Source organism: Crocodylus porosus, unplaced genomic scaffold (assembly GCF_001723895.1).
Source record: "Crocodylus porosus isolate Cpor-Errol unplaced genomic scaffold, CroPor_comp1, whole genome shotgun sequence".
Taxonomy (NCBI): Eukaryota; Metazoa; Chordata; order Crocodylia; family Crocodylidae; genus Crocodylus; species Crocodylus porosus.
In genome coordinates, this window is record NW_017728921.1 from 27,761,366 (window position 1) to 27,788,601 (window position 27,236).

A 27,236-nucleotide genomic window follows, 5' to 3' on the forward strand; every position below is an offset into this window, starting at 1 on the left:
CTTCTCCCAAATGCTCCATTTATAAAAAAGCACTAAGAAAGGTTAATATTTCACACACAGAGATAAACAGAATTCTCTTTCCAGTAGCTCTTGGGATGGGCAAACTCATACAACTGAGATGAAGAGCTAGATTTTTTTTTCTCCCTTATCTGTAAAATTAATGCAGAAATGGATTACAGCTTTGGCTCCTGGGCAGCTGGCTGCGTTCTGCTTTGCCTTGCCAGACTGCTGCAGCATGAGAAATAAGTTGGAGGAGAGCAATAAGAGACAAAGCTTGCTCTTGTCCTGAACTCACCCAGGAAGGACCCCCACACAGGGCATGTCTACATGTTCATTAATACCCAGCATATGGGTTTTTTTGTGACACTTACTGCACAGTAGCCTAATACTACTGTGCAGTAGTGTATTAGCATGGTTTTTGCTCAGCACACTACCACACAGTGTTATTAGGATAAGTGCAAAGAAAGGATACCTCCACCAAGCATTCTGCAGCGCTCTGTGCTTTCCTAGGGCTATCTGGGGTCCTGCAGGCAGACTTACTCAGTACCACCCTGTTTAAAACCCATCCCTACCCATTGACTGGGGAGAAAAGCGACAAGCTTCTGCCAAGCTCCCAGGGCAGCCCCCTCACAGCTCATGCAGCCTTCCAATGAAAAAAAGGTTCAAAGAGGCCTGAAGAGATCAGTATGTCCAAGATGGGTTTTGATTCGCTCAGCTCATCATGTTTACAGCCACCATGCTGGCGGACGCAGCAGGGACTGAACTAGAGTCTCCACAGCTAGATGGACAAGTTGAAGGAACCCAGGTCCCTTAGTCACCCAGCCATGAACTGGGAACAGACTGAGGGTCGTAGACATACCCAGTACCCACCTTCTCTGAGCTGCACTGACCCATCCAAATCCGCCTCCCCTGAAGCTTGCTTGACCAATCTGGGAGGCAACTCGGTGGCTGCTAAACAGCGAGGGACACCGCCAAGCAGGGAGAGGATCACAGCATTGTTTTAACAGGCAGTGAACAGAATACCCGATGTTGATTAGGCTGGGTTTTAAACACAATCCCTTTAAGCCAGATTGGCTCAGAAGTTTTTCACTAAGAGGTCCTTTCCAAATCTTGCATTGCCTCCCAAAAACTGTCATCCTTCATGTTTTCTTTAAGCTGTAACCAAACTGGTTAATATTTTATTTTGGGAATATCAACAAAGCTTCCCTTTTTTTTTTTCTAATGCAGAAAGGAAAATAACTGCAGGGTTTATTCTGGAGCCAAGTTCTCTGCTCCCAGCCAGAGCTAACTTCAGGGATGACCTTGTCAACACCTTTCTGTAGGACTGCAGTGGCAGAGACTCCCATGGCCAGTACTGTGTCTGGAGTGAAAAGAAAATGGTGGAATCTATCACACTTCAGTGCAAGGCTGATGTACCATGACCCTGCTCTCTTCTAGCTGGTTAAAGGAGAAGCTTGCGCTCATGAGAGCCTAATAGCTTCTCTCAAACATATCACCCACCTTCGCCACATCCAGACAAGCACAGCCGTGCGGTATGTGGCATGACAGACATGTCTGTGGTGCCACGTACCACACGTTCAGTTCTCCATGCTGCAAGGAAGGGAGCAGCGCAGAGGGGTTTTTTGACCCCTGGATATCCAGCGCACATGGCACAGGCATCCTCCAGGGAGAACTAGCAGCAGCGCAAGGCGCACCACTGCTACTTGTCCCCAGGGAACCAAATGTCCATGCACGTCTGGACACAGTACCTGTGTGATGCACAAGCTGCACTAGCAAGAGGCAATCACTGCTCCCATTCCACACTGAGCCACAGGACCACTGCCTCCCTCTGTCCAAGCTAGTCCTCCACTCCTCCCTCCCTCAGACAGCAACATATATTTTAATTCTCAACACAGATGAAGACTGAGTTCAGACACCTTTCCAGCTCATGCTGCTTGCTCCTCCACTCCCACCGAAATTTAATATATGTGAGAGGCAAAGATTTTTTAGGGTGATCTTTTATTATAATTCCCAATCACCACCAAGATGCACCTACATTAATAACATCCTTCAGTAAATAACTCCCAGTCTGAAGTCCCTTGCAAGCAGCTCCAAGGTTTCCTGTATACTTTATTCAACCCCTTAATTAAGAGGCTTGCTAGGCAACACATTGCTACTGACCCGTAGGCAATTGCTTACAGCAGATGCACACAGCCACACTCAGCTTATACCTAAATAGCACACAACAGCATCACAGTTTTACTGACTTGTGCTGAGACTGTCCTGCATTGCCCAGTTGTGACACAGGAACATCTCTCGTGCCAACAATTTCACATGAGAATGCTGTTTAAAAACTTTCTAGAATGTCTAAAAAGAATATCTTGCCCTTTTTTTGTCCTACTCCCTTGGTAAGAGGAATCCACATGTGATGCCAAATGGAAAAATACATATCTGTTAGAATAAACAGAAGTTCACCCTGTTTTTCCATGCAAGATTACAATCTCCCAAGACCAGAAACACGTGAACAGCCCGGGTGATCCTGCATCTCAGTTCCTCGACACCTGGGTAAAGTTCCCATTTCCAGTCTTTCTAGCTTACAGAGTTTTAGCCTTTAAATAGTCCTCCTAGATCAGCATGTTCATGAGTGGGGATAGAAATCAGACAGAAGACGGCATCTTTTATAGCAGGTTCCTATTTGCCTCAAATTGAGATTATTAATATTTGTATAATGGCAGCATCTAGAAAAATGTCACCTCTTAGCAAAACTGGCCAACTGTGGCTTCGGTTTCTCCACAAGCCACTGGCTGGGGAACTGGCTCCGTGGTCGGACCCAGAGGGTGGTGGCTGATGGAAGTCAATTGTCGTGGTGCCCAGTGACCAGTGGGGTCCCCCAAGGCTCTGTCCTTGGACTCATATTGTTCAACATCTTCAATAATGATGTGGACATTGGCAGCAGAAGCGGACTGGCCAAGTTCGCCAATGACACCAAACTTTGGGGTAAAGCGTCCACACCTGAGGTCAGGAGGGCGAGCCAGGCTGACCTGGACAGGCTCATGAAGTGGGCAGATGAGAATCTGATGGTGTTTAACACCAAAAAACGCAAGGTTCTCCACCTTGGGAGGAAAAACCCACAGCATCCTTGTAGGCTTGGCAGTGCTACACTGGCTAGCACTTCAGATGAAAGGGACTTAGGGGTTATGATTGACGACAAGATGAGTGTGAGCCTTCAATGTGATGCTGCGGCTAGTAAAGTGAGCAAAACCCTGGCTTGCATCCATAGATGCTTCTCAAGCAAATCTCAGGACGTCATTCTCGCATTGTACTCAACCTTGGTGAGGCCGCAGCTGGATTGTACCCCCCAGTTTTGGGCTCCACAATTCATAAAGGATGTGAAGAAGCTTGAGAAAATCCAGAAAAGAGCCACATGTGTGATCAGAGGTCAGGAGAACAGACCTTATGAAGAGAGGCTGAGAGCCATGGGACTCTTCAGCCTGGAAAAGCGCAGGCTTGGGGGCGATCTGGTGGCCACCTGTAAGTTTGTCAGGGGTGCTCATCAGGATCCTGGGGAATGCCTGTTCACCAGAGCACCCCAAGGGATGACAAGATCGAACAGTCACAAATTCCTCCATGACCGTTTCAGGCTGGACATAAGGAAGAATTTCTTCACTGTCTGAGCCCCCAAGGTTTGGAATAGACTGCTGCCAGAGGTGGTTCAAGCACCTACTTTGAACACCTTCAAGAGACATTTGGATGTTTATCTTGCTGGGCTCCTACGATCCCTGCTGACTTCCTGCCCTTTGGGCAGGGGGCTGGACTCGATGATCTTCCAAGGTCTCTTCCAGCCCTAATGTCTATGAATCTAGAAGGCACCACTGAATTATGAGCCCCCACTCTACTGGGCACTAGACATATTCAGAGATATTCCTGGCTCCAGAGACAGGAGCTGCTCTGGTTGGGACGCTGGAAGGTGATAGACCAATGGGTAGAGCAAAGACAGGTCAGAGGGCACCAAGAATTCAATCTGTGCCATGGATTATCCCCTTTGTGGGGTGTATCTATGTTCATTGATGCACTAAATCTGAAAGGGTACAAAGTTCTCATCTCGTTTCCTGTTACATCTTTGACTCCAGTTTAATATTTTGGAGTGGTGCTGGTGTTCTCATAGGTTCAGCAACAACAGGGGGAAACTGCCCACAAAAAATAGCCCATCCTCCTTCAGCATCTCGTTGGCTTCAGGAATGCAGAGGAGAGCTATTTCCTGCACCTAACGCAGACCTGGAAACAGCAGCACATGCTGACTGGCTGAGGACACCAGCTGCTCCTCCTCACACTCCTGCCTCTTAGGCACTGGAGGAGCTAACAGGATGCTGCTCTGTCCTGGAGGAGTTGAGAAGAAGCAGGGCTCTGATTATGGACCATCTTGAAGCAAGGGCGGCAGGGAGGGGGGCACACATTCCCCAAACAGAGCAAAAAAAAAAAAAAAGACAGAATAATATTTTATTATAGATAAAAGTTGGCACTTAAGCCCTATGCATTTCTACACAGCACAAAGAAGCCCCTGTGGGAACACAGGGACTAGAGGACATCATAGGACTTAGTCACACACACTGGGAGCAAATGACAGATATCTGATATCAAAGACCTGAACCTGCTCTCAGAGGCTGTTTTCCTCCCTCCTCTGCTCATGGTCCAGTTCCCTCTTCCTGTGCTCCATCCCTCATAGTCAGTACCCATGGTCCAACAACTCTGTGGAGCCAGTCGCAGTCAATGGCACTGTGCAATAGTCTCCATGTTTAGGAAGCGGACGTGCATCTTGGTCTCTATGTCAATCCCCTGCCATATCTGGAATTGGAAGAGGCAGGGTTAGGCAGAGGGAAGAGGCTGGGTTTTGCTCCCGACAGCGTGTCATTGCAGCAGACTTTGCCTGGGTTCCTATGGAGTCAAGAGAGGAGCAGGGCATCTGACCCTGAGCTGCTCAGTTTAAGGCCTGCACTGCATCCCACAGGATGGTCTCAGCAGTGGGAAGGACTGAACATTGTCACCACCAATCTGAGAGAAGCAAATTCAGCATCTCAGTGCAATTCACTCAGGGACACCATCCCTACCCCAGAAACCACTGTCCTACTGGCATGTTTTGGTGGTGGCCTCTGCCCACATCAAAGACAACTTGGCAAGCAGAATCCTCTCCTCCTCTTAGGAGGAGCCCTCTCAGAAAAGCACTAAGCACTGGATACCACATGGGAGACCAGCCCTGTTGCTTCAGTTTTGGATAACAGGAGTTGGGTGACAACAGACAAAGGGACACAGCAGTCTTTGCAATGCCCCTCTGAAGGTACTACATGAAAACTGGCATCTTGAAAGATTAGCAGGTGTAGCTGTGAGAGGCCCAAAGGACCTTTACACTGTGGAATAACCAGAGCGGTTTAGTGATTCAGCCCTGTTCTCCCCACCAACCCAACAGGGCTGCCAAACTGACAGCATGAGTAACCCAACTATCATTGCTAACCTTAAGAAAGTCTTCAAAAGTGATTCCCTCATATACCTGGTCTGGCTCCTGGAGTTTGGGGAGAGAGAGAAAACACGTTAGGAAATTAAATCTGCTAAAAGTTTGTTACCAACACTGAAACACCAGGCAGGGACAGCATTGCCTGAGCTGAGGCTGGGAATCAGAAGGCCTCACTCAGCCACTTAAGCTGGTCATATCAGGCGCTTGTACACGTGATGATTTGACCGTGTACATGTGATGAAGTGCAAGGAAAACTGCCATTTGTCTAGCATAATGGCATCACCATGTACATGTGCATGCTTTCTTGTGTCAAAATTTATTTGAGCATGGGAACTTAGACCACCTCCAATGTATTTTAATCATGGCCTATCATTAATTCTCTCTTTGTGTCTCTTGTCCCACCAGCACAATGGGGCCCTTTTACTCAGTGTTCCAGTGCAAAGGTATCATTATTGCCTAAAACTGGGTGGGGAAAAAGAGGCCAAGCCTGTGTTTTGCTGGCACAACCTGGTATTTCAGAGGTCAGAAGGGGCTCTGAGGTGGACTGAATGCAGCCAGGAAGTCACAGACTGGAAATCCAGTCCCCAGAATGGGACTTCAGGGGACTCAGGCTGTCAAAACAGAAGGCGATTACTGGACTGGACTTCCAGGGCATCACGCTCCAAGCAGTCACTGCACTACTGACTGCTGTGCAGGGCTCCCAGTCAACAGCGATCACCTGCTTCTCAGCACAGCAATAAGCCTTAGTTAGAAACTGCAGCTGCTTATTTGAAATGCCTCAAATGAGCAGGCACCAAGCAGTGCCTCCTTACAACAGGGGGAGGGTGACTGGGTTTTTTTTGGTATTCCTTCAGTACACAAGTTCCATGGGCTTCTTACACGACTGTGTGCAACAAAGGATGGCAAAAACTTTCATCTACACGGAGGTCCTCCCCCCACAGGGTCTCAGGCTCCTTGGCCTCCTGGACCAAAGGGAGGTCTCCAGGCTCCAGTCCTGTGAGGTGCTGAATATACTGCTTTCAGGGAACCCAAGAACATGCTTAGGGCTGGGACGAGGTGTCTGGACAGGGCCTGGGACTGCACCTGGGCCAGCTGCTCTGCAAGACAGAGCTCTGATGAATTTTGCGTGCACAAGTGGCTGCATCTAAGAGCAGCAGACAGTGCACAGACATAGCCACCCTCCTCCAAACAATAGCATTATGTAGAAAAGAGCCATGTGATCCCATAGTGCTAGTATGGGAGTACAAGGCAGAGTGCACAGCACCAGGCCCATATGCACTGTGCAGCAGACAGCAGGGCACTGCCCAGAACAACTCAGTGCTGTTTGCTTCCACTAAACAGCACCAAACTGGCCCATGGCGCCTCACTGCAGGCTCATCATGCTACAGTGCCTACACAGCTCTACACCAAGCCAGTGGCTACTACCATTTGTCCAACACAGATGCTGGCAGCCTCCATCATGGCACCATCTGCAATAGACCTTGCTGACTCCTTCTCCAGGTGGGGGTTTCCAGACAGCAGCTCTTCCACCACCTACCAGGGAGTGAGAGGAAGGAAAACAAGGCAGCTTTAGAGGTTGCAGAGCATTTGGAGAGATGCTGGGAGAATGGGGGGCTGGAACAATACATTACATTTCGGTACTCCTGCAGTGTGATCTTCCCATCATGGTCTGAATCGTACATATGAAACAGAACTAGGAAACACAAGGCAGCAGTGGAGTCAGTCCAGGGCTCCAGTGGCTCAAAGCCGAATCATACCCATGTAGCCCAAGAACCCAATGCTTACTGCAAATAGAAGGGAGCATGGAAAGAGCTAGAGCAGGGATCCTGGGCTGGGGGCAGGGGGGCCTCACCATGCAGCCTTCCTCTAAAGCCAAGGACCTTAGGGTGGGAACTTATGGCAAGCCTCACATTTTAGCTTCTCTTTCCGGAAGTGATCTAGCTGTTCTTCATCCATGTTCATCTCAATAGGCCTGAAATAGGACATGATGGTCAGGAAGTCCTCAAAGTTGATCTCATCAGCTAATCCATCTGACTCCTGTCGAAGATTCCTGCAGAGACAGCAGATAATGGAAGTGACACAAAGGAGGCATGATGATACCTGCAGTGAGAATCCACCCAGCAACTTTCCATACTGTGTCAGAAAATGGACCCGGTTAGGTCACCATCTCCACCCGTTCTAGCACAGGATTGGCTACTGACACTAATAGGTTGCCAGGTTCAGTGTTAAATGTCCTAATCAACAGGGCTCCCACCATTTCTCTTAGGAGGCCAATAATCATTATTTGTATCAATTAAGCATCCAGAGGCAGGTACTGGGCACTGACCAAACAACAAAGGACAGTCCCTGCCACAGTGTGGATGTGGGATGCAAACAATGAGAGGCCACAGGTGGATATAGCTAGCCAGGGAGCACACAAGGGCAAGTGTGAAACTGTTGTAAGCGGCATAATGAGCAAAAGTCAGGGCTTGTTCCTGCACTGAGTTGTTATCATTAACTCTCTCCTAATATTCAGCCCTAAATTTTCTTGTTCTGAGATCACCCCCATTTAGATCTTTAAAAAAAAATGACACAACAGCCCCTTAATACTCATCCACAGGCACAACCTGTGATGTGACTCAGCCTGCTCATACAATCAGAGTAATCTATGGCAGCAGGCTCCAGCCCACATTAACTCACATCCAGGCTGCAGACAGACAAAACAATGATACTGATTTAAAATGAGAAGGGAGAAAGGGAAGAGAAGACTTCCCATTTGCAAGCTCAGGTCAGCTAACGTTGCAGCTGTTTCACCCCTCTATTCCTATCTGACAAAATGGAAACTAAGCTGAGGTAGCGTACCCCAGAATCAAACAGCTGCTAAATTACCAAGGTTTAGTTTCCACTTATCACAGTGAAATGTGGACATATAGGAACGTAGGGCTGGAAGGGACCTCAGGAGTTCATCTAGTTCAGCCCCTTGCTTAAGGAAGAATCATCCCTGACTAAACCATCCTAGACAAGCATCTGTCCAACCTGCTCTTGAAAATTTCCAGGGTTTGAGATTCCACACCTTCTCTTAGGTAGCCTTTTCCAATACTTACCTACCCTCATAGGTTGGAGATAAAGAAAAACGTCCTGACTAAATTTCTCCTACAGTCATTTGAGGCCATTGTTCCTAGTCCTGTCCTCTGTGGCCACAGAGAATAGTCTGTCTCCATCCTCCTCATCAGGTATTTGAAGACTTTTAGCAAATCCTCCCTCAGTCTTCTCTTCTCTAGACTAAATAACCCTAGTTCTTTTAGATTTTAACCATAAGTCATGTTTCTCAGGCCTCTAATCATGTTTGTCATTGTCCCCAGGACCTTTTCTAATATGTCCACATCTTTCTTGAAGTGTGGAGTCCAAAACTAGACATGGTACACCACGAGAAGCCTCATCAGTGCCAACAGAGCAAAAGAATCACTTCTCTTGATTTCCAAGTGATGCTGGTTAAGAGAATCTAGTATTATGTTGTGTGAATAGGTAAGAATGAACTAGCTAAGCTGAGACTGAAATGCAGGACATCCTGCCTCCCCACAATTGATATCATTGTTTCAAGTATCTAGATCCAGTTATCCATACCAGTGTCTTTGTAGTATAAACCATAAAAAGTCCTGCTTAAGGGACAAGCATGTTCATCCACAGAACAGGTAGAAGAACACAGGTCCACCCGCTGCTGACCTGGCACAACCAGCCATTGCTTGAGATGAAAATGAAGGCTGTTATTTTTTAAGGTCAGCAGAGGAGGACAAATGTGATTACGTCAAACCTCCCCGATAGCTGCCAGGGGCGCTCCTCTTACCTCTTGTCAAAAAAGGCATGGACAATTTTTGACCTAATTGGGTTGAACTCTAGGTCAGGGATGTTGTCAAAATGCTCCTTGCTGTAAAACAAAAAAGAAAACATGGAGGAATCAGCTATGCATGGATGAGTCTGAGCGTAAGGGAACAACAACTTCTGATACCACTTTAACATAGGAGGACTTGGAGCAGGAAAATCCAGCTGCACTTATATCTCAAGACCAGTTGATCCTTAAGGCAGAGATGGAAAACTTTTATGCAGCCAGCCTCTGCAAGGGCAGACCATCGTTAGCCCATTGCCTGGGGTTTTTGTGGGACGCACATATGGACATTGATTAGGCTGTAAAACTATGCCAACTAACTGCACATGGGTGGCAATTGTATGTGTTGCTCAGTCTCCTTATATGTTCTTTGAAGGGAGGCAGAGGGAGGAACTGACGGGATTTGCAGGGGGAAACCTCTGCCATCTCTGAGCCATAATTGCTCAGTGTGTGATTTCAGAAGATTTGGGTTGTGGGGAAGCATGGTGGGCAGGAGGAATTTACCCTCGATGTTGGCACTGTGCCTTTATAGCACACGCTGCTTGCCCTGGAGCTGAAATTCCAAACCTGCACTCAGACGAATAGTCGTCTGGGCTGATGCTAACCTGCACTTAAAACCTTCCAGTCGCAGAGAACCCACATCCTCAGGAGATAACGTGTTTCGGTGCCTAACCACTGGCTCTGAGGGTAGCTAGCACCAGAGCCCATGATTGCAGCTGGCTGGGGAATCTCTGTGATTGCCTAACCTGCACTTTACAACTTCCAAACACTTGACTGGGATGGTTTATACAGGGGGTTGAACTAGATCCACAGTAGCTAGACTTTTTGCCCCGCAAGCCATCCAGGTCAGTCCGTGGGCCTGAGCCAGCTGTGTGGGACCTGGAGATTCAGCAGCAGGGGAGTAGCAGCAGTGTTAATTGCAGTGTCCCACACTAACAAATTTCCATGTCCATGGGGAGCCCCATGGGACAGATGACATGGTGCCATGGGCTGATCTGGCCTGTGGGCTGGAGGTTGAGTACCCCTGAACTAGAGGACCTGACGAGGCCCCTTTCTGCCCTGTTTTTTAAAGTTCCAACTTCATGTGCCCACAAAACTAGCACTCACCTTTATCTTAAGCCACAAATGAAACACATTTAGTGACCTCAGATTAATAACTGGGAGACCTGGTTGAAAACATCTTCTGACTAGATGTTATTTGTCAAACAGGAAAACCTTTTCATAGGTTAAACTTTCTGTGGGGATGGGGTGATTTCAACGCAGCTTCCTTTTAAAAGAAGTAGAAGACAGTGATTGGATGAGGTGATGCTCTGAACAGAGGGCCTTGATTTTTTCAGCTCAACAATATTTTATAGAAGTAATGACATTGGCATAACCTATTTCAATTCCACAGAATCTGTTTTCCAGTTAACCCCAAATTAAATGATTTCTTGGTGAGCTTCATTGTGAGATTTTTTTTTTTCCAAATCAGAATGAAAACAAAGTTGGAAACATTAAAAGTTCCTGCAGAAAATAAGTACCAAGTTTTGAACTAGCTCCACCACTGTTTGTCCCTGTAAAACAGAAGCCACAGCAGTTGCTCGAGACCGGTCAAAGAGGCAGGCAGTGCTGCACAAATGGTAGCAGAGCTGCATGGAGCATCAGGACCGAACCAACGAAAGATGCTGGAGGCCAGAACTGAGGAGTATCGGGGTGGTCTGTGCAAGGACAGCATGTAAGTTATGCTTTAATGTTCTACTCAAACCATGACTCCCCTTTCTCCGCGTTCATTAAGTGCAAAACCAGGTTCACCTCTACCTCAAGAAGACCCCCGTTAAAGCGATACGTGACCAGCAGTGCGCATGGAGGTGGTAAACACCACTCAGGTACTGGACAACCCCAACAACTAACAGATGAATGTACTGTGATCACTGGCACAGGAACAGTCAGATCCTACCAGTGAATCAAGACAGTCAGGTGTGCTAACAATGAAATCCTCTTCCAGCTTGTATACACAGAAATTCTCATGGAGGGGGAACAGCTTACTTTAATCTCTTTGGTAATGTGATGTTTTCCCAGTGCCCTGTATGGTCCTCTCCACACATCCCAGTATGTTCAGATCAGTCCCTTCATCATGGATCTGTAATGGGAGCTGAGGGAGCGCGTCACCCAGTAGCATCTGATCTTGCAGAACTGCTGCTCCCTTTGTTCCCCTCGGGGGTAAGAGCCAGTGTAGTTGTGGTCCACTCACTACAGGCTTGAGGAAGTAGTGTCTCTCTCTCACTTCCTCCCTCAGTTCTTGTGGTGTCGCTCACAATACCCTGTGCTGAGCTTCTTCCTTTCTCCTGCTTGCCTATTCACTCAGCTACCTTTCTGACTTTTTAACCCCATGCTTCTGGGTAAAAATACAGACCATGCAAAGGGTATAGCCTGAAAACAAGGCTGTTTTAGCCTGTTACAAACTGCTGATATTTGGTGTTTCTAAAAGTCTCAGCTCCTGCAGCTACGTCATAATGAAGAAAGCCGTCATTAAAAAAATTGCCTAGTCCTCATTTTTGGGGCAGAAAACTTTAAGATATGAACGCAAAAAAAGCACCACCTTTGCAGGGCTGATATAAAGAAACCGACACCTATTATTTGAAGTTGCACAAACTAGCGAGAGCCTTGACTCATGAGTTTTGGCCACTCAGCATTTAGAGCAGTATAGCCAACTCCATCGCTGACCTGGAGCTGCAAGTATAGGCCACTGGGGAGCAGCTAGGATAAAAGGCAGAGAGGAGCCTGCTTTCTAGTACGAGCATGGGGGTACTCCTCTGTCTGCTTTCCTGGGGAGTATCTTTATTTCACGGCCCTTCTTGCATGACCTGCTTGCAGGAAGGGCTAGGAGGAAGCTGTGGCTACACACACACGGGTGTGCATATATCACGCAGTGAGCTAACAAGAGAATAGACCCTGGGGGACAGTGTGAATCATCTCTAGAGATAGCACTTGTAATTTTCCTACCTTTCTGCAGCTGGTGTCAGCTGCTACTGTCTGGATAGTGATCTGCAAACGCCTAATGAGAATCACAAACAGTGCTCTCGGGGAGAGGAGAGGAGGAGGCCTGGCTATATCTGGAGAGAGAGAGCGAGCGAGCGAGCTCTCCAGAGCAGCTCATTATCCCTGAGACGGGATCTCTGATCAGTGTGTTTTGTTAGTCTTGGGGGAAGGGAAGGCACCTGCCCAATTTACAACCTTCCTCCCTGCTTTTCATTAGAAACCTGACATGCAACATGCTTTAGGCAGCTGAGCTCAAAGAAAAGACTTGAAGCCAGTCACTCAGAACAGGCTAACCTAGTTACCCTACAGCAATCACTGCTCTCAAGAAGAAATGGGGGAGTAAATCCCAGTTGGGGCAGAAAAGCAGATGTAAATCTTTCAACATAAAGACTCACAAGAAAAACTCAGCGTGGGAAGGAGCTGGGTTCGAGTAGGGGGCTGGGTGTCAGGAGTCTCAGTCTGTCACAGGACATACGTGGAGCTGGTATTATGCACGACCTAGGATCCAATTTTGTAAGTGTTATATGTAGTTGGGTTAGCAAGGGGAAGTTACTGTAGATGGGTCTTTGAATTTCCTGTAGGACTATTGATCCAAGTCTTAGTGTGAATCAGGAGAACATTTATTATATGTCTCTAATGCTGGAATTCAACGGTGACTATTCAGAAACACAACACAACGGCTTCTCAAATAAGAGCATCCCTGCAGGCAAGTACAGAACAGTCATGTACTGCCAGACTTCAGGCCAAAGTGAGACAGTAATTTTGCCAAGCTGGGAGCATGGGGTTCAAAAAGGTATCAGGCATTTAGGAACACCTTCTCTTCCCTGGAGGGCTTTTCAGCTGCCAGTGAGCTCTGGATGGGAGCCAGCCTGACATACAGAAGCTCTGCAGAAGAATATATAGAGTTCGTCCTTACAGTGTCCCCCCTGGGGAAGATGGGGAAAAAAACAGTAAGCAAGTCATCTGAAACAGTAAGTAGGGCTATAAGCACAGGGCCTTTCTGAAATACTTTTGGTGTAAATGAATGGTACACTGCTTTAAATGGTACCTTAATTTATCACTGCCATTGTCCCCGATGGAACAGGCCTCTAGGGTCATGCCTGAATCAGACCTGCCAAGGTACTTGCTGCCTGATCTGTGAGTCGGGGGGGGGGGGCAGATTGTACTAATGGGACTGGGAGGGCTCAGAGTAGCAGTTTGCCCAGTAACTGTGACATCCTGCTCTGATCATCAGCCCACTTCCCAATGCTTTCTTGAAGAGCTTGGAAGATTTGGAGCAAGGCTACGGTAGACATAGACTCACGCAGGGGTTGGCAGTGAAAAGAGACTCAGTCATCTGCTCCATGGGGAAAACCTACCCCAACCGACATCCCACAACAAATGAGGCATCATGAACTCTGGGCAGCTCGCCTAGGAACAGGCATCCCACATCTGGGGCTCTGGTACGACAATGTTTAACTACGGATTGGTGAACTTTTTGGTTTAGTTTATTTACCCATAAAATGCAATTTTGGTCGACCTAAAACTACACTCAGAGTTTGGGGCAAATTCATGACATTAAGTGGGGGGGAAAAAAAACCCCAGACTAATTTCATAAACCAGAAGAGAATGAGAAGGTGGTTTGTCTCGTTGCTTCCTCCGTGACTCAGAAGGCCAGTCGTTTGGGTACTCACTACCTCGGAGGACTTGAATCAACAGCTTCCACTAGCCAGAAGAGCACCCTGTCAGGTTACTGTGTATTCTGGGGTGAAATGGGTCTCTCTGCCATTGAAGCCGTTCCACTTCACATATAGTAATTTGAATTTCCAGAGCAAGTTGGCAAGAATGTACCCAGGGCCCAGTCCCTGCTGCAATGATCCTACTTCCATTCTCCTGGGAGGCAGGAAGCATGGCTTCAAGTGCCCCGAGGCGGAGGAAGGATCTGAACCTGGCGCTCTCACAGTGAGGCGAGTGCCATGATCACCAGGCTCCTGCAGAAAACCCCATCTCCTCCCTGTCACGAGTTCTTCAAACGGCACCTCCCTCTTTGGTGCTTTGTGTCAGTGCCAGAAACAGAAACAAAACATTGTTTCAGGTTGGTCCCAAAGACTGACTGTCAATGGACCCGAGTCAGTACCCTTTAATACAGTCATAAACCATCTGGATTTGGGTGTCAGAAGTGGACTGGCTAAGTTCGCACATGACACCATATTATTGGGAAGCTCAGTCACTCTAGAGCAGGTGGCCAAAATGTGGCCTGTGGGCCAGATGCGGCTTGCCAGGCCATCCTATCCAGCCCACGGGGCCCAAAAATTTTAGAAAATTAATATTTAGATCTGCCCCCGGCTGCCTGTCATGCAGCCCTTGATGGCTTGCCAAAACTCTGGCCCTCCACCCAAAATAATTGCCCACCCCTGCTCTAGAGAATAGGCTGGGGATTCAGGCCGACCTGGACAGGCTTGCAAGGTGAATGGATCAAACCTGATGACATTCAACATAGAGAAATGCAAGGTGCTCCATCTCGGGAGAAAGAACCCACATCATGCCTATAGGCTCGGCAGTGCTATACTCATTAGCACCGTGACCGAAAGAGACTGGGGGGCCACGATTGACCACAAGATGAATATGAGCCACCAATATGATGCTTGCAAAGCAAATAAAAGTCAGCAAAGCAAATAAAACCCTGGCTTGCATCTACCAATGCATCTCAAGCAAGACCCAAGATATCATTCTCCTGCTTTATTTGGCCTCAGTGAGGCTGCAACTGGAGTACTCATCCAATTCTGGGCTCCACACTTTAGAAAGGAGTTGGAGAAGCTTGAGAGAGTCCAGAGGAGAGCCACGCGCATGATCAGAAGTGAAGAGAACAAGCCTTATGAGGAGAGTTTGAGGCAGAGGACTCTTCAGCATGGAAAACCACAAGCTCAGGGGGACTTGCTGGTGGCCTATAAGTACATAAGGGGGGGGCAGTGTCAGGATGTGGGGGAACAGCTGTTCTGAATTTTCACTGTGGTGGATTCAAACAAAGTTTCCTTCAGCATTTCGGTTAAGCTGAAAGACTATGTATTCCACCAGACAGACCTTGTTTTACTCTGCTTGTTGCATGTCCTATGAGACAAAGCTGAGGACACTACCAGGCAGCCCGGAGACTGGGATATGTATGCTGTGGTGCCACAGGACCTCTCTCGTCAATCACAGTGAAAGGTCCCATTTGCTGATTCTCGTGAAGGACATGGGGAGAAGTCACGCACACAGATTATGCAAAGCGGGTTTATGAAAGGCTGTGCCTCCTCCTGTAGCAACCTCCTACAGGGCAGGTCACACCACAGAGCAAAGCAACCTCATCCCCACTGCATCTCCATGAGACTGTGCAGCTACAGAAAGGTCAACCTGCTTCTCTTCATAAACGGAGGCTGAGTCACTGCTGAAGAGTGTGGTGTGCCCGAGGGCTCGTAGGACTGCGCAAACACTTGGCACTGAATTAGCAGTTGTGCTGAGCACAGATCATTCACACGGGGATGCACCCAGCATGCTGGGGGATGCCCGAAGTCCTGACGCAGAATGCAGTGGGTCTCCTGGAGAACTTGAAGGAGTCATCAAAGGTGGCAGAACAAACTTCAGATCACATGAAGAACTAAGACTGGAGGGGATCTTGGTAAGGCATGTGAAAGCTTCAGGTATTGGACCTGGGGAAAAAGGAGTGGGGAACTACACTCAACCACCAAGGGCTGGGGAGGCTTCAACTGAGAGCCTAGGAAAGTCCACCCATATGCTATCTCTCTCTACCAATGCTGATAGGGTTTTAGCATGCCTTGGATAATACAGCAAAGATCCTTCCTCTGTCCTCACCCCCACTGAAGAGTCAGGTGGGTAAACATCCCTGCAACTAGGCAGCAGCTTCAGATTCCCCAGGGTATCCCTGCAGACCAGGACGCTGGAATCCACCTCCCGGGCCAGCACTCACCAGCTATTCCCATCAAATCCAGATGGTCCACTATAGGCCAGCCCCTTGTGGGCCAAGTGCTGGGAAGGCTGCTAAACTAATGCCTTTGCCAAGCGAGTACCAGGAGCATCTAGAGTTGTGCGTCAGGGCCCCAAGTAAGGGATCTCAAGAAGTTAGTCTCCTGCTACCTGCAGCCTGGGGATTCATTCCAGTCTCGGCAAGGTGAGCGCAAAAAAACCCAGAACTCTGCTCTGCTGCCTTAGTATCAGCAGCATTTTAACCGCTTCAGGTAAACTCTTCATACTTACTTACCCTTCCCCCTTTTGGGAAGCATTTCCAGAAAATGCTCCCGCCCACACTCCATTTAGGGCAGAGGTTTCTCACTACCATTTATCCACGCAGGGGAAAATGCCTCTTCCTTTGCAAGGCTTCCTGGTATTTTGTGGGCACTGCATCCAGTGAAAGCTGGTTTCCAGACAACACACCCACATGTTCTGCAGCCCCACCATGCTCTCACAGAAGCGCCAGGGGTTCCTTTGTGCTTCTTGACATGATAATCTTTTATTTATGATGCCTGCAACAATAACTAAAGCCCCAGGCAGACTTGTTTTAAGCCGCCTCTTCTTGCCAGGTCTTGGCCTGAATTCACAGGAGCAATTACGCCAATATGGGAAGAACCGAGACCTTGCACACAAAGCAGAGCGAGGGAACTTCCTTTTATGCTGCCTCGTGTTTTCTTACTATGACTCAGCTTCTTCCCCCTTATCGCAACATTGGGCACCATCTCCAAGAAGTGGCTATGCTCAGAGGTAAATACCTGCTCACATGTGAAAACGTCCCTCTGACAACCATTGCCTATTAGAGCCAATCCTATTAAGAACATGAACAATCAGTTTACTAACGTGAGATTTCCCCTTTGGATACAGTTAGGCAAGGATTCGGCAAACCTGTAAGCGTAACGGGAAATGATGACCAGATTTCTCAGTGTAATCTTCCCTGATCCTTTCCCTGCCCTCTCCCCTTATGCTTGCTATGCCTCAATACTGTGACATTTGTTCTACAGGCAGAGGTTGCAGACAGGGTTGGGGCACTGTAATCCTGCGCTGTTCCACTGTCGACCAGCCACCCAAAAAAACAAAACACACAAACAACCAAGTACGTTAGGAAGCAGCCTTGTTGCACTTAAAACACATGCTTTAAAGCAGTGGTTCTCAACCTTTTTCCTAGAGCACCCATTTGTAAACATCAGTGACCAGTCCCAACCCAGTAAATAGTTTAAGTAAAAAACAGCCTCCTGGCTTTGCCGATGCACCTCACTCCCGACCCACTGCCCCCAGCATGTAGGGTGGGGGGCAGAGCAGGGTTTGGGACATCGAGGGGGGCCCAGGCAGCCTCTTGCAGGCTGAAATGCCCACATTTCCTCCTTTAAATGAGAATCCATTTTTAAAGTTTGTTCACAACCCTGTCATATATTCTTGCAACTCACTTTTGGGTCACGACCCACAGGCCGAGAAACCCTCCTTTAAAGAACTGGTCAGAAACTAAGCATAGCATTTTCAAAAGAAAGCCTAGAAAGTGGTTTTCCTTTATTTGTTTTTCAAAATTTCCTAAGAATATTTTGATTTTAAAAAGCCCAACTGTTTTTCTAAAACTGTACGTCTTTACCAACAGTTTATGGATTTTATTTCCAGTTTTACAGTATTTATTTTGGTCAAAACAGCTACTTTTTGTTGGGGGGGGGGGGAGTTTTGATGAAATTATTTTAAACAGTTTAAAGTATTGTGCCAGCCAAAGAGATGTAGCCACCTTGGGAAAGATGGCTGCCAGTCCACAGCACATGATTGTGCCGAGGTGTCTAGGCCAGGAAGTGAAAATAATTTATAGCTGCAACTGCAACGGAAACCTGGGTAACTACCCAAACTGAGATTCAACCAGGACTTTACCATTAATATCTGACTTGTGTGGAAAAGTGCCCTCAGTAACCTGAAAGAGATCAGGGATTAAGTTTATCATCTCTTTCTAAACCAGCATTGCTCCTTGTAGCAGTATTCCCCTCACTCCATCCCATGGGGTCTGTTTCACTCCAAGTCAGAGATGACGTCTTCTGAAATAAGAATACTTCTCTAGGTTTCAGTCCCTATTAGAGCAATTCCACAAGATCTCACCTGCAAGCCATTGTACTAGTACCATCCAGATAGCTCTTTAGCAGGCTTGCTAACTCCAGAGAGAGCACATATGCAGGATAAAAGGGGACTCTATAAAAATGCAGCCAGAGCAATTAACAGAGTACAGGAGGTAAGCAGCGCCCTACCGGATAGTTGGCTGGTCTCCACTTAACTGCTTGAATCTTCGATGAAGATGTTCAATTTGTTCTGAAGTGACTAACAAGAGAAAGAGAGACAGCTCATTGGTCACTAACTCTCCAAAAACAGTAAGTGAAGCACGAGTGGAAACCTCCCAGACAAATGAGACTCTGCAGCTGTGCTTGCCCCTACCAAGGAGGCAGCACATAGAAACTTGCTGAAATTCTGCACCCACAACGAGATGGGGGGCTGAGAAGGAAGGGTCCTGGGTTTCTGCTCATCCAGCCCTGCCAAGCTGCTAACTATTCACAGGATCTTATTGTTTGGAAAGCATTTTCTTATTTTGCCTTCAGAGAAAGTTCCCACAAGGGAGAAACTCCTTCACACACATTGGATTGATCTGATCTGCGCATGATACGAGTCACGGTTGTGGGACTGGGGATCGGACCCCAATCACACCCTGTTGTGGATGCAAAGGGAGCCTGTGATCATGATCCCCCTGTACCAGCAAGCAGCAATGGCTCAGCGTACTGGTCAGCTGTTTGGGGAGCACACCAGAGCCCTTCAGGGCTCTGCTGTGCTCTCAATTTAAGATGGGATGGGAACCAGCCACAAAGTTATTACACTTTGTTAGTGCAGTGGGTTAATCGCTTCTTAAGTATAACATCTGCCAGGAGCCTCCAACTTAGGTCAGTAAGTCTTTCCAGGAAGAAGACAGGTACTGCTACATGTGGCATTTATCATGCCCGTTTGCCAATGGGTGCCATCTCTCTCCTCTACTACTAAGAAAGCTTTTGTCTCAAGCAGATTTCCCACTCTTCTCTGGTACCTTCTGCCCAGGACATACCCAGTGTACTGCCCACATAAGCCCAGGCCTTACATGTCAATGACTTGTTTGCTCTGTAGCTCCTTCCAGACAAGGCATGACATACAATGCTGTCCTTGGTAGCCCACAACAGATGTATTACATACTGCAAATTGGAGTTATACACCAAATCCACAATCTCTGGCAGAACCCATGCACTGTACAAAGACAGATCCCCAAATTGCCACACTCCAGCAGCACAGGATATTGGCTAGAGCACAGGATTGATTGCCGGAGACTTCCAGCTTTTGCTCCTGCACTGCCCCTGCTCCCTTGATATCTTAGTTTCAAATGACCACACCTATCTTCACTTCTATTTTCCCATCCATAAATCAGGTAATTATCATTATCTGTTTATCTGCAAAGGGGCTGAGAGGACTGATTACTGGGTGCTTGGAAACTATTTTCAATGAGTTAAGTATATGAGCTAACTAGTCTTTTATAGAAAAAACGACCAGAGGCAATGCCAGATATTTCACATTGCATACAGCTACATTACAAACCCTATGCGAAGAATTATTTGTTAAGAGCTGTTGACAGCAAGAGACTTTTCCTTGAGGAACTGACATTTTAAAGGACCTGATCCTGCAATATGAGCCACTCAAACTCTTAATGCCTTGGTGGCCTATTAGCAAAAGCTAGTGTTAGACACTGACAGTATAGATAGGCAAAAGAGTTCATACACAAAGCACCGGAGTGACAATCTAGTCCCTAATTGGTAGGACTGTCGCCTGTTATCTCCCTCCTTCCCAGTCATCTCTCCAATTTGGAGGATCACCATTAAGAGCAACACAAAATAATTCTCATAGATTGTGGTTGACTTGAAATAACATTAAAAAGACAGCCTTACTGATTGCTGCAAAAACACCAGGGAACTCTACAAGACTGAAGGCAATATATTTGAGCAAGATAAAAGGAACATGCTGTTTACAGTAGATATAATTACCCTGAGAAGTCACCAATCCACGAAATACACACTATTGTAGGAAGTGCTGGATCCAAGATGTTCAAGTAACTATAGCAATTGGGGTACCCTGCTGGCACACTTTAAATGATCCTGGTTTTCAGAAAGTGCTTACCATCTTTGAGAACTCAGCACCCTTGAAAATGGCACCACAAAATTGAGGGAGATTATAAAGAGGATAGAGATGGACTATTCTCTGTGGCCGTAAGGGTCCAGACTAGGGGCAATGGCCTCAAACTGCAGCAGAGGACATTTTAAATTGGAGATTAGGAAGAACTTTCTCATTACAAGGGTAGTTAAGCACTGGGACAGGCTACCTAGAGGACCAGTGGAATCTCCATCCTTCGACATTTCTAAGAACAGGTTAGACAGACACTTGATTTGGATGGTTTAGGTCAGAGATGATACTGCCTTGAACAGGGGGCTGAACTAGATGACCTGATGAGGTCCCTTTCAGCCCTATGATCCTATGAGGCACTATAGATAACTGGCTGTTTTTTGAAAAAAATCTAGGCTTCAATGTACATTTACAATCATATGGTCACTAGTCATGCCAGCTAGGATAAAATCAAGAAACCTGCGAGGGTGATGGCTCAAGTCACACAATGATCAGCATGCAGCATCAGGAAAACTGGCATATTAAGGCCCATTCAGAAGCATCTGCCATTGGCCAACTGAACTAAGTTAAACCACAGCTCAAATCCTATGTGGCAAATCTTAAATCGCCCCACAGGAAAACACAGCTGCCTAGGAAGCCTGTGTTTAGAGTACAGTAACTCAACCAGGGGAGCTAACTAACCCTTTCAGGTACATACTATGACTGCACTGACTGACCATAAGAGCCGTCTGGGAGCTGCTCCTTCCAGAAGACGACCAGCTCTGAAGATTTCCTGTTTAGTCTTCAGTTCAAATAAAGACCTCACCTTACTGAGAACCCAGGAACAAACTCCATCCTAATGCATTGCACTCCTGCAGCTCGGTGAGCATCACAAAGCCCTGCTTAAGCCCCAGGCTCATCTATGAAGCAGAAACAAGCCCTGCCTCAGAGATGGGAAAGAAGCAGATAGCTTGGCAAGTTGCCAGCCATTGCACCATAAGGCTGGCATCATCGGGGACAGAACGCAGATCACTGAACTCGAGGCCTTGCCCTAAATGCCTCTCTCACTTTAAGAGGAACTAACCCTCTTTTAATGTATAATCAATTGTAGCAAGAACAAAGGGCTGACTGATCATCTCCTTAATCTCTGGCTAGAAGTTACTTCCTCCTCACCAATACCTAGTTCAGAAATTGTTGTTCACAGCAACAATACTAAAGTCAGTCGCTGGCGGGTACTTCTCAGCCCAGCACCAACATTGACAATTGCAGTTATATGGAGCAAGGAGGGCAGCCTTCGGCTTTGTTTGTACAAACTACTAGTTGTTGTCCGGGTGCCAGTTAGGATTTGCATTCTTTACCACTTACGCACAGAGATTGAAGATACAGCACACAGCAGATTGCATCACATTTGCTATGATGTAAAAAACCTTTAACTAATGGGTCTTTTATGGCAGGGCCCATTAAATACATCCCTGGCAGATCTGGAATATTGACTATAGCTGTAAAAAGACAACAGGTATGTATTAATATTTTTCTTCTTTTTATTTTGCCTAAGAAGCTATCTTCACTCTTTTAGTTTTGTTTTATGGCCTTGGAATGCAACTGTATTGATCTATTAGCCTGAGTGTTTCACAGGGCTCAATAAATGGACTGGAAAGTTATCTGCATTTTTTGTGTTACCTTCCATTTCTTTCTATGCCCACTGCTGAACCAGGTTGTAACTTCAAGCAATTTCCTCTGTGAAGCGCAAGAAAGATCTTTGGGCTAGCTATGCTCAGTGAGGGATGCGACTATTTTACTCTCCTTACAGCTGTGGAAGGATGCCATGATTACAACTTTGTGACTGACCGCACCTAGAACAAATCCACACCATCCCCATGGGTGACCAAAACACAACATAGCACATATGGTCACTGATGAAAAGGCTGATATGAAGAAAGGTTAGCCACTAGCTCAATTAAGCTGTAACAATGCAAGAGATCTTATCATTAGGAAATGAATAATAAGCAGGCTTGTCCACTTCAGGGACAGCTCAGCTTCTTTCCGGGGCTACCATGTGGGTGGGTACAGAAAGCCAATCCAGGCTTTTCAGCTTGGAGGGGTTCTACCATGAGCTTGTAACCAGGCGGGCACAACCATCCACTCCACACTATCCTATTGCTCAAAGCTGAGTGACTCCGTTCCTGGTGGATGCATAAATCCAGCCTGAATCCTTTTTTTTCCCCCATTCCAAATGCATCAAGCTTTCTTCTTTTCATTTTTTTTTTTTTTTTTTTTGCTCATGTGCACGATGATGGTATAAGGCTCCAGCAACTAAAATGGTTAATTTTCACCAGGAACAGCTGCATGTTAATGCCAGTTTGGAATGGATTCTGGCAACATCCCTGTATTTGAGTGGTTAAATCTATCATGTGATGGGGAGAGAACATATTTTCTAAGCAGAGCTCCTATACATCCAAATACCCAGTATCTGAAAATGTCAACATCTCATCGCATCAATTGATTCCCTTCTCATGGCTCCCCAGTTAGCCAAACAGATTTTCTGGGGTAGCTCAAGCTTTCTAGATGATTAGGATCCTGCTGTATCTTGTTCCAGTCACTCAACATGAGTCATTTCAAAGCCCTGAACTGCTCTAGGATCTGGCAGCCAGGTCATCCCCACAGCATTTTTAAATCTCTCTCTGGGTTTAAGCTATGCTTTACTTTTTCTTTACTTTTTTCAAAACATAAAGAAACACCTTTTCTATGATTTGCTTTCCAATTCTGGCTATCAACAATTGACCTTTCACATTTTCATTGGATGACATCACTGTTACCATGGCAACACTGGGGGCAAGAAATCTTAAGAATCTGGAACTTTGCTTAAAACCAAAGCCTTGGATATCTTGGGGAACAGTCTCAGAAAATGGAAAAAAGAAAGTCCCACCTAGCAGTGAAATAGTCCCTCTTCTTCCCCACACTGCAGTGTTCGAGAGGTTCCCACAGCACTCCAAGGTGCAGAGTAGCAATAAGCATGGAGGACTCAAACAGGACTCCTTGCCTCTTTTCCCAGTTCTGCGACTGAACTTGGAGAAGTCGTTTCACATCCCTAAAACTTGCATTTCACACATGTACAATGGAAGTAACCATCCACTTCCCCAGAGGGCTGTAGGGAAGGTAGCTCTTTGGGAACCACAGATAGAAGATAGTAGGTGAGTGAAGATCATCTCTGCTATTAGAGACTGCCAACCTTGTTTCACCCACAGATATGGTCCTGGGGAGGACCCTTACCATTCAAGGGGTGGGGTCCCCATCATTTGAGGTACCAGTAACCCATCCCCCCATCAAGTGGAGAGGCTGTGGGATGTGCATAGAACGGGGTGCTGGAAGGGGCTCCTGTTCCCATCCTGGTGGGACGTGATATTCTGGAGCTAAAATACCTGCAAAGGAAGGAGGGCCACCGTCTAGAGCTAGAGCCCTACCTGTTAATGTGGTGACTCTTCAACAGAGCAGAAAGGCTAAGGCAGGAGGAGTGGAAACTTCCCAGGGTCTGCTCACCCAATTGACTACTGAGGCAGAGGGGGAGGAAGGAGAGACTCAGACTCCCTCTGACTGCAGCCAGCCCCCAGCCAATGAGGAAACCAGTGACCTCGAGTTTGGGTTAAGTGACAGTGCCAAGGAAGAGTCTGGTCAGTCAGTGGCAGAGGAAACTGAGTGCCAGGGTTTGGCACTCAAGCATGGTATGGATTATTATCATGTCACCTAGACCCACTAGTCATTGCAGGGGTGCAGGGGGGGGCACTCCTCACTGACACCTACACACCTCCATTAACCAACTGAGGGTTTTCAGGCATCGCCAAGGGCCCAATATGAAAGTTTTCTATAGGTGTAGCTGGAGCCTGCTTTGGCTTGGAGCTTCTGGGCTCTGGAGGTGAAATAAGACCCTAGCTGGGCAGTCAGAGCCTAGATGGAGTTTATAAGGTTTGAAACCCACGTAAACAGAATTTACTCAAGACTTAATGATATAGTGAATGTGGAACTGCACCACGTCATTCTGTGCAAGGTGAGGAGTATGAGACAGGGAAGAACACACTTCAATACATCCCTGTCTGTCGGATTTGGGGACCGAAAGTATTTGCTGGCTGATGGTTGTGTGCTCCTGCCTCTGCAGTAAGGATAGCTCACAGTGAAGGAGAACTATTATGCCAAAGGCTCTTGCTTGCACTGCAGTCTGATCTCACAGCTTTGCTGCATTTTAAAGGCTCAGTTTGCATGTTCTACTCGGCAAGCGGCAGCTATATACATCTCCATCAAAACTAGTGCCAAGGCTACGATGGATTTGGTTTCCCTGCCATCAAAAACACTGCAGAGGCAATTTGGGCTTGTTGGTCCAAAGCTCCTTCAGTGGATAAATTTGACTCCTTGTTTAAAGGCCAAAACAAAGCCAGATGTATTTATACAATTTAAATGCTGCCCTTCCCAACAAAAGCTCAGGGCAGCATTCCATTAAGAGAACAGAACAACTTCGAAGGGCAACTAGCAAAAGAAACCCCAAAATAAAACACAATAAAGCTGAGATCCGCTAAACAACATCTTGGCCTAGCTTTGGTTGCTAACTGCCTGCCCGAATAGAAGGGTCTTGCAGTGCTTCTGAAAGGACATCCAGGCTCAAGCTCTGGTAGGTCTCAAGAGGCAGCGAGTTTCAGAGGTGATGAGCAACTGGCGAGAGCAACTCCCACACATTTTTACCAAATGGACTCATGTACTGATGGCCTTTATTCCACCAGTTGCTCTCACCTGACTTTAGGGATTGTAATAGGGTGTAAGGCAGAAGACAGTTTAATATATTTCATAGACATTTGGGCTGGAAGGGACCCCGGAGGATCATCGAGTCCAGCCCCTTGCCCGAGGGGCAGGAAGTCAGCAGGGATCGTAGGATCCCAGCAAGATAAACATCCAAAAGTGTCTTGAAGGCGTTCAAAGTGGGTGCTTAAACCACCTCCGGTTCCTTAGGTCGGTAGGGCCCAGGCTGTCTAGAACCTTATAGGTCAAAACCAGCAGCTTCAAACTGAAATAACTGCACATCGTATTGAAACGGCTTATAAAGGTTATGGAGGGTCATCTAGTGTAATACAAGGGTCTTTGCAGCAGAGACCTGTCTTCTTTTAGAATAAGGTGCAGGTTGAAAGAGAAATGTGTGACAATAATGGAGGAGGACATCCATCTGTCTTTCAGGATGGTGACGTCATAGCTTGGTGCTTGTATGCCACAATGATGGATGCTTTGTCATATCACAGAAACTGTGGCCTTGCAATAAGACATCTGATACTACGCGGTTAAGTCAATTTGGGGGCTTGAGTTCTAATCCAGATGAATAAAGGAGTTCCCCAGTCCCTTTCCCTCCCTAGTACCATCTCTCCAAAGCCTTTTGGCTACTTGGATAGACAGAGTAGAGGAAGGGGAGCTGAGCTAAGCTTCAACTTTGCATTATTCAAGAGGTCCAACTTTAATGGAGTTGAGATTAGTGGGAGAGGCGCCAGGGCTGTCAAGAGCAGGGGAGCTCAGTGCCCTAGATGAGTGGTCGTTCTTTAAGGAGATGATACTCCGGGCCCAAGGGGTGACCATCCCAACAAGAAGCAAGGGGGGCAGGAGTGCCCGTAAGCCCCCCTGGCTCACCAAGGGTGTATGGGAATGCCTGATTGCCAAAAAGGCGGCGTACAAGGGGTGGAAGGGGGGTGCTATCTCCAAAGAGGAGTATACCTCCCCTGCTCGGGCCTGTAGGGGGGCTGTCAGGAAAGCTAAGGCAGACATAGAGCTAGGACTTTTGTCCAAAATCAAAGATAATAAAAAGTCCTTTTTCAAATATATAGGGAAGATGAAGAAAGCACTGGCAAATGTGGGGCCCCTGCAAGATCCTCCGGGCAATCTGGTGGTTGCACCAGAGGAGAAAGCAGATCTCTTTAACCAATTCTTCACCTCTGTTTTCTTGGGCAGGGACCGGGACTTCCCCACTGTGATGCAAGATGGATTCAAGGGGAACGCCCCCAGACCTCAGGTTGGGGAGGACTGGGTTAGAGAGCTTCTGGAGGGGCTGGACGCATTCAAATCAGCGGGTCCAGCTGCTCTCCACCCCAGGGCGTTGAGGGAACTAGCAGGGGTTATTGCAGGGCCCTTGGCACGGCTTTAAGAGCGCTTGTGGTGCTCGGGCCAGGTGCCAGATGATTGGAAGATAGCCAACATGGTCCCCATCTTTAAAAAAAGGGAGGGAGGAAGGACCCGGGCAACTATAGGCCCATCAGTCTTACCTCAATCCTAGCGAAACTCTTTGAGAAGATCATCAAGGAGCACATCTGTGAAGGGCCGGCTTCAGGGATGATGCTCAAGGGCAACCAGCACGGTTTCATTAGGGGCAGGTCATGTCGGACCAACCAGATTGCCTTTTATGATCAATCAGGTCACAAAAGCATTGGATGCAGGTGTCGCCGTGGATGTAAATCTTTCTGGACTTCAGCAAGGCCTTTGACACTGTCTCCCAACCCATCCTCATTAAAAAACAAGGCAACTGTGGCATTGATGCCTACACAGTCAGATGGATTGCAGATTGGCTCAAGGGTCGGACTCAGAGGGTGGTGGTGGATGGGTCATATTGGACCTGGGGGGAAGTGGGCAGCAGAGTCCCCCAGGGCTCGGTCCTGGGGCCTGCGCTGTTCAATTTCTTTATCAGCGATTTGGACAATGGGG

At 47.3% G+C, this 27,236-nt stretch overlaps 1 protein-coding gene across 2 annotated transcripts in view; it reads right to left on the reverse strand.

Moving 5' to 3' along the window:
* Positions 1-4,453: 4,453 nt before the first annotated feature.
* Positions 4,454-27,236, reverse strand: part of TESC (tescalcin) — a 30,206-nt gene continuing 7,423 nt past the window's right edge. Inside the window, exons 2-8 of one of the 2 annotated variants that reach the window (XM_019539357.1) lie at positions 18,599-18,668; positions 9,309-9,389; positions 7,396-7,535; positions 7,117-7,178; positions 6,911-7,018; positions 5,486-5,533; positions 4,454-4,821 (exon numbers count right to left, since the gene is read on the reverse strand). In XM_019539357.1, coding sequence (XP_019394902.1) covers positions 4,744-4,821; positions 5,486-5,533; positions 6,911-7,018; positions 7,117-7,178; positions 7,396-7,535; positions 9,309-9,389; positions 18,599-18,668 — 587 coding nt within the window. In that variant the 3' untranslated portion in view covers positions 4,454-4,743. The remainder of the gene's footprint in view (positions 4,822-5,485; positions 5,534-6,910; positions 7,019-7,116; positions 7,179-7,395; positions 7,536-9,308; positions 9,390-18,598; positions 18,669-27,236) is intronic. The other variant, XM_019539358.1, reaches the window with a different exon arrangement.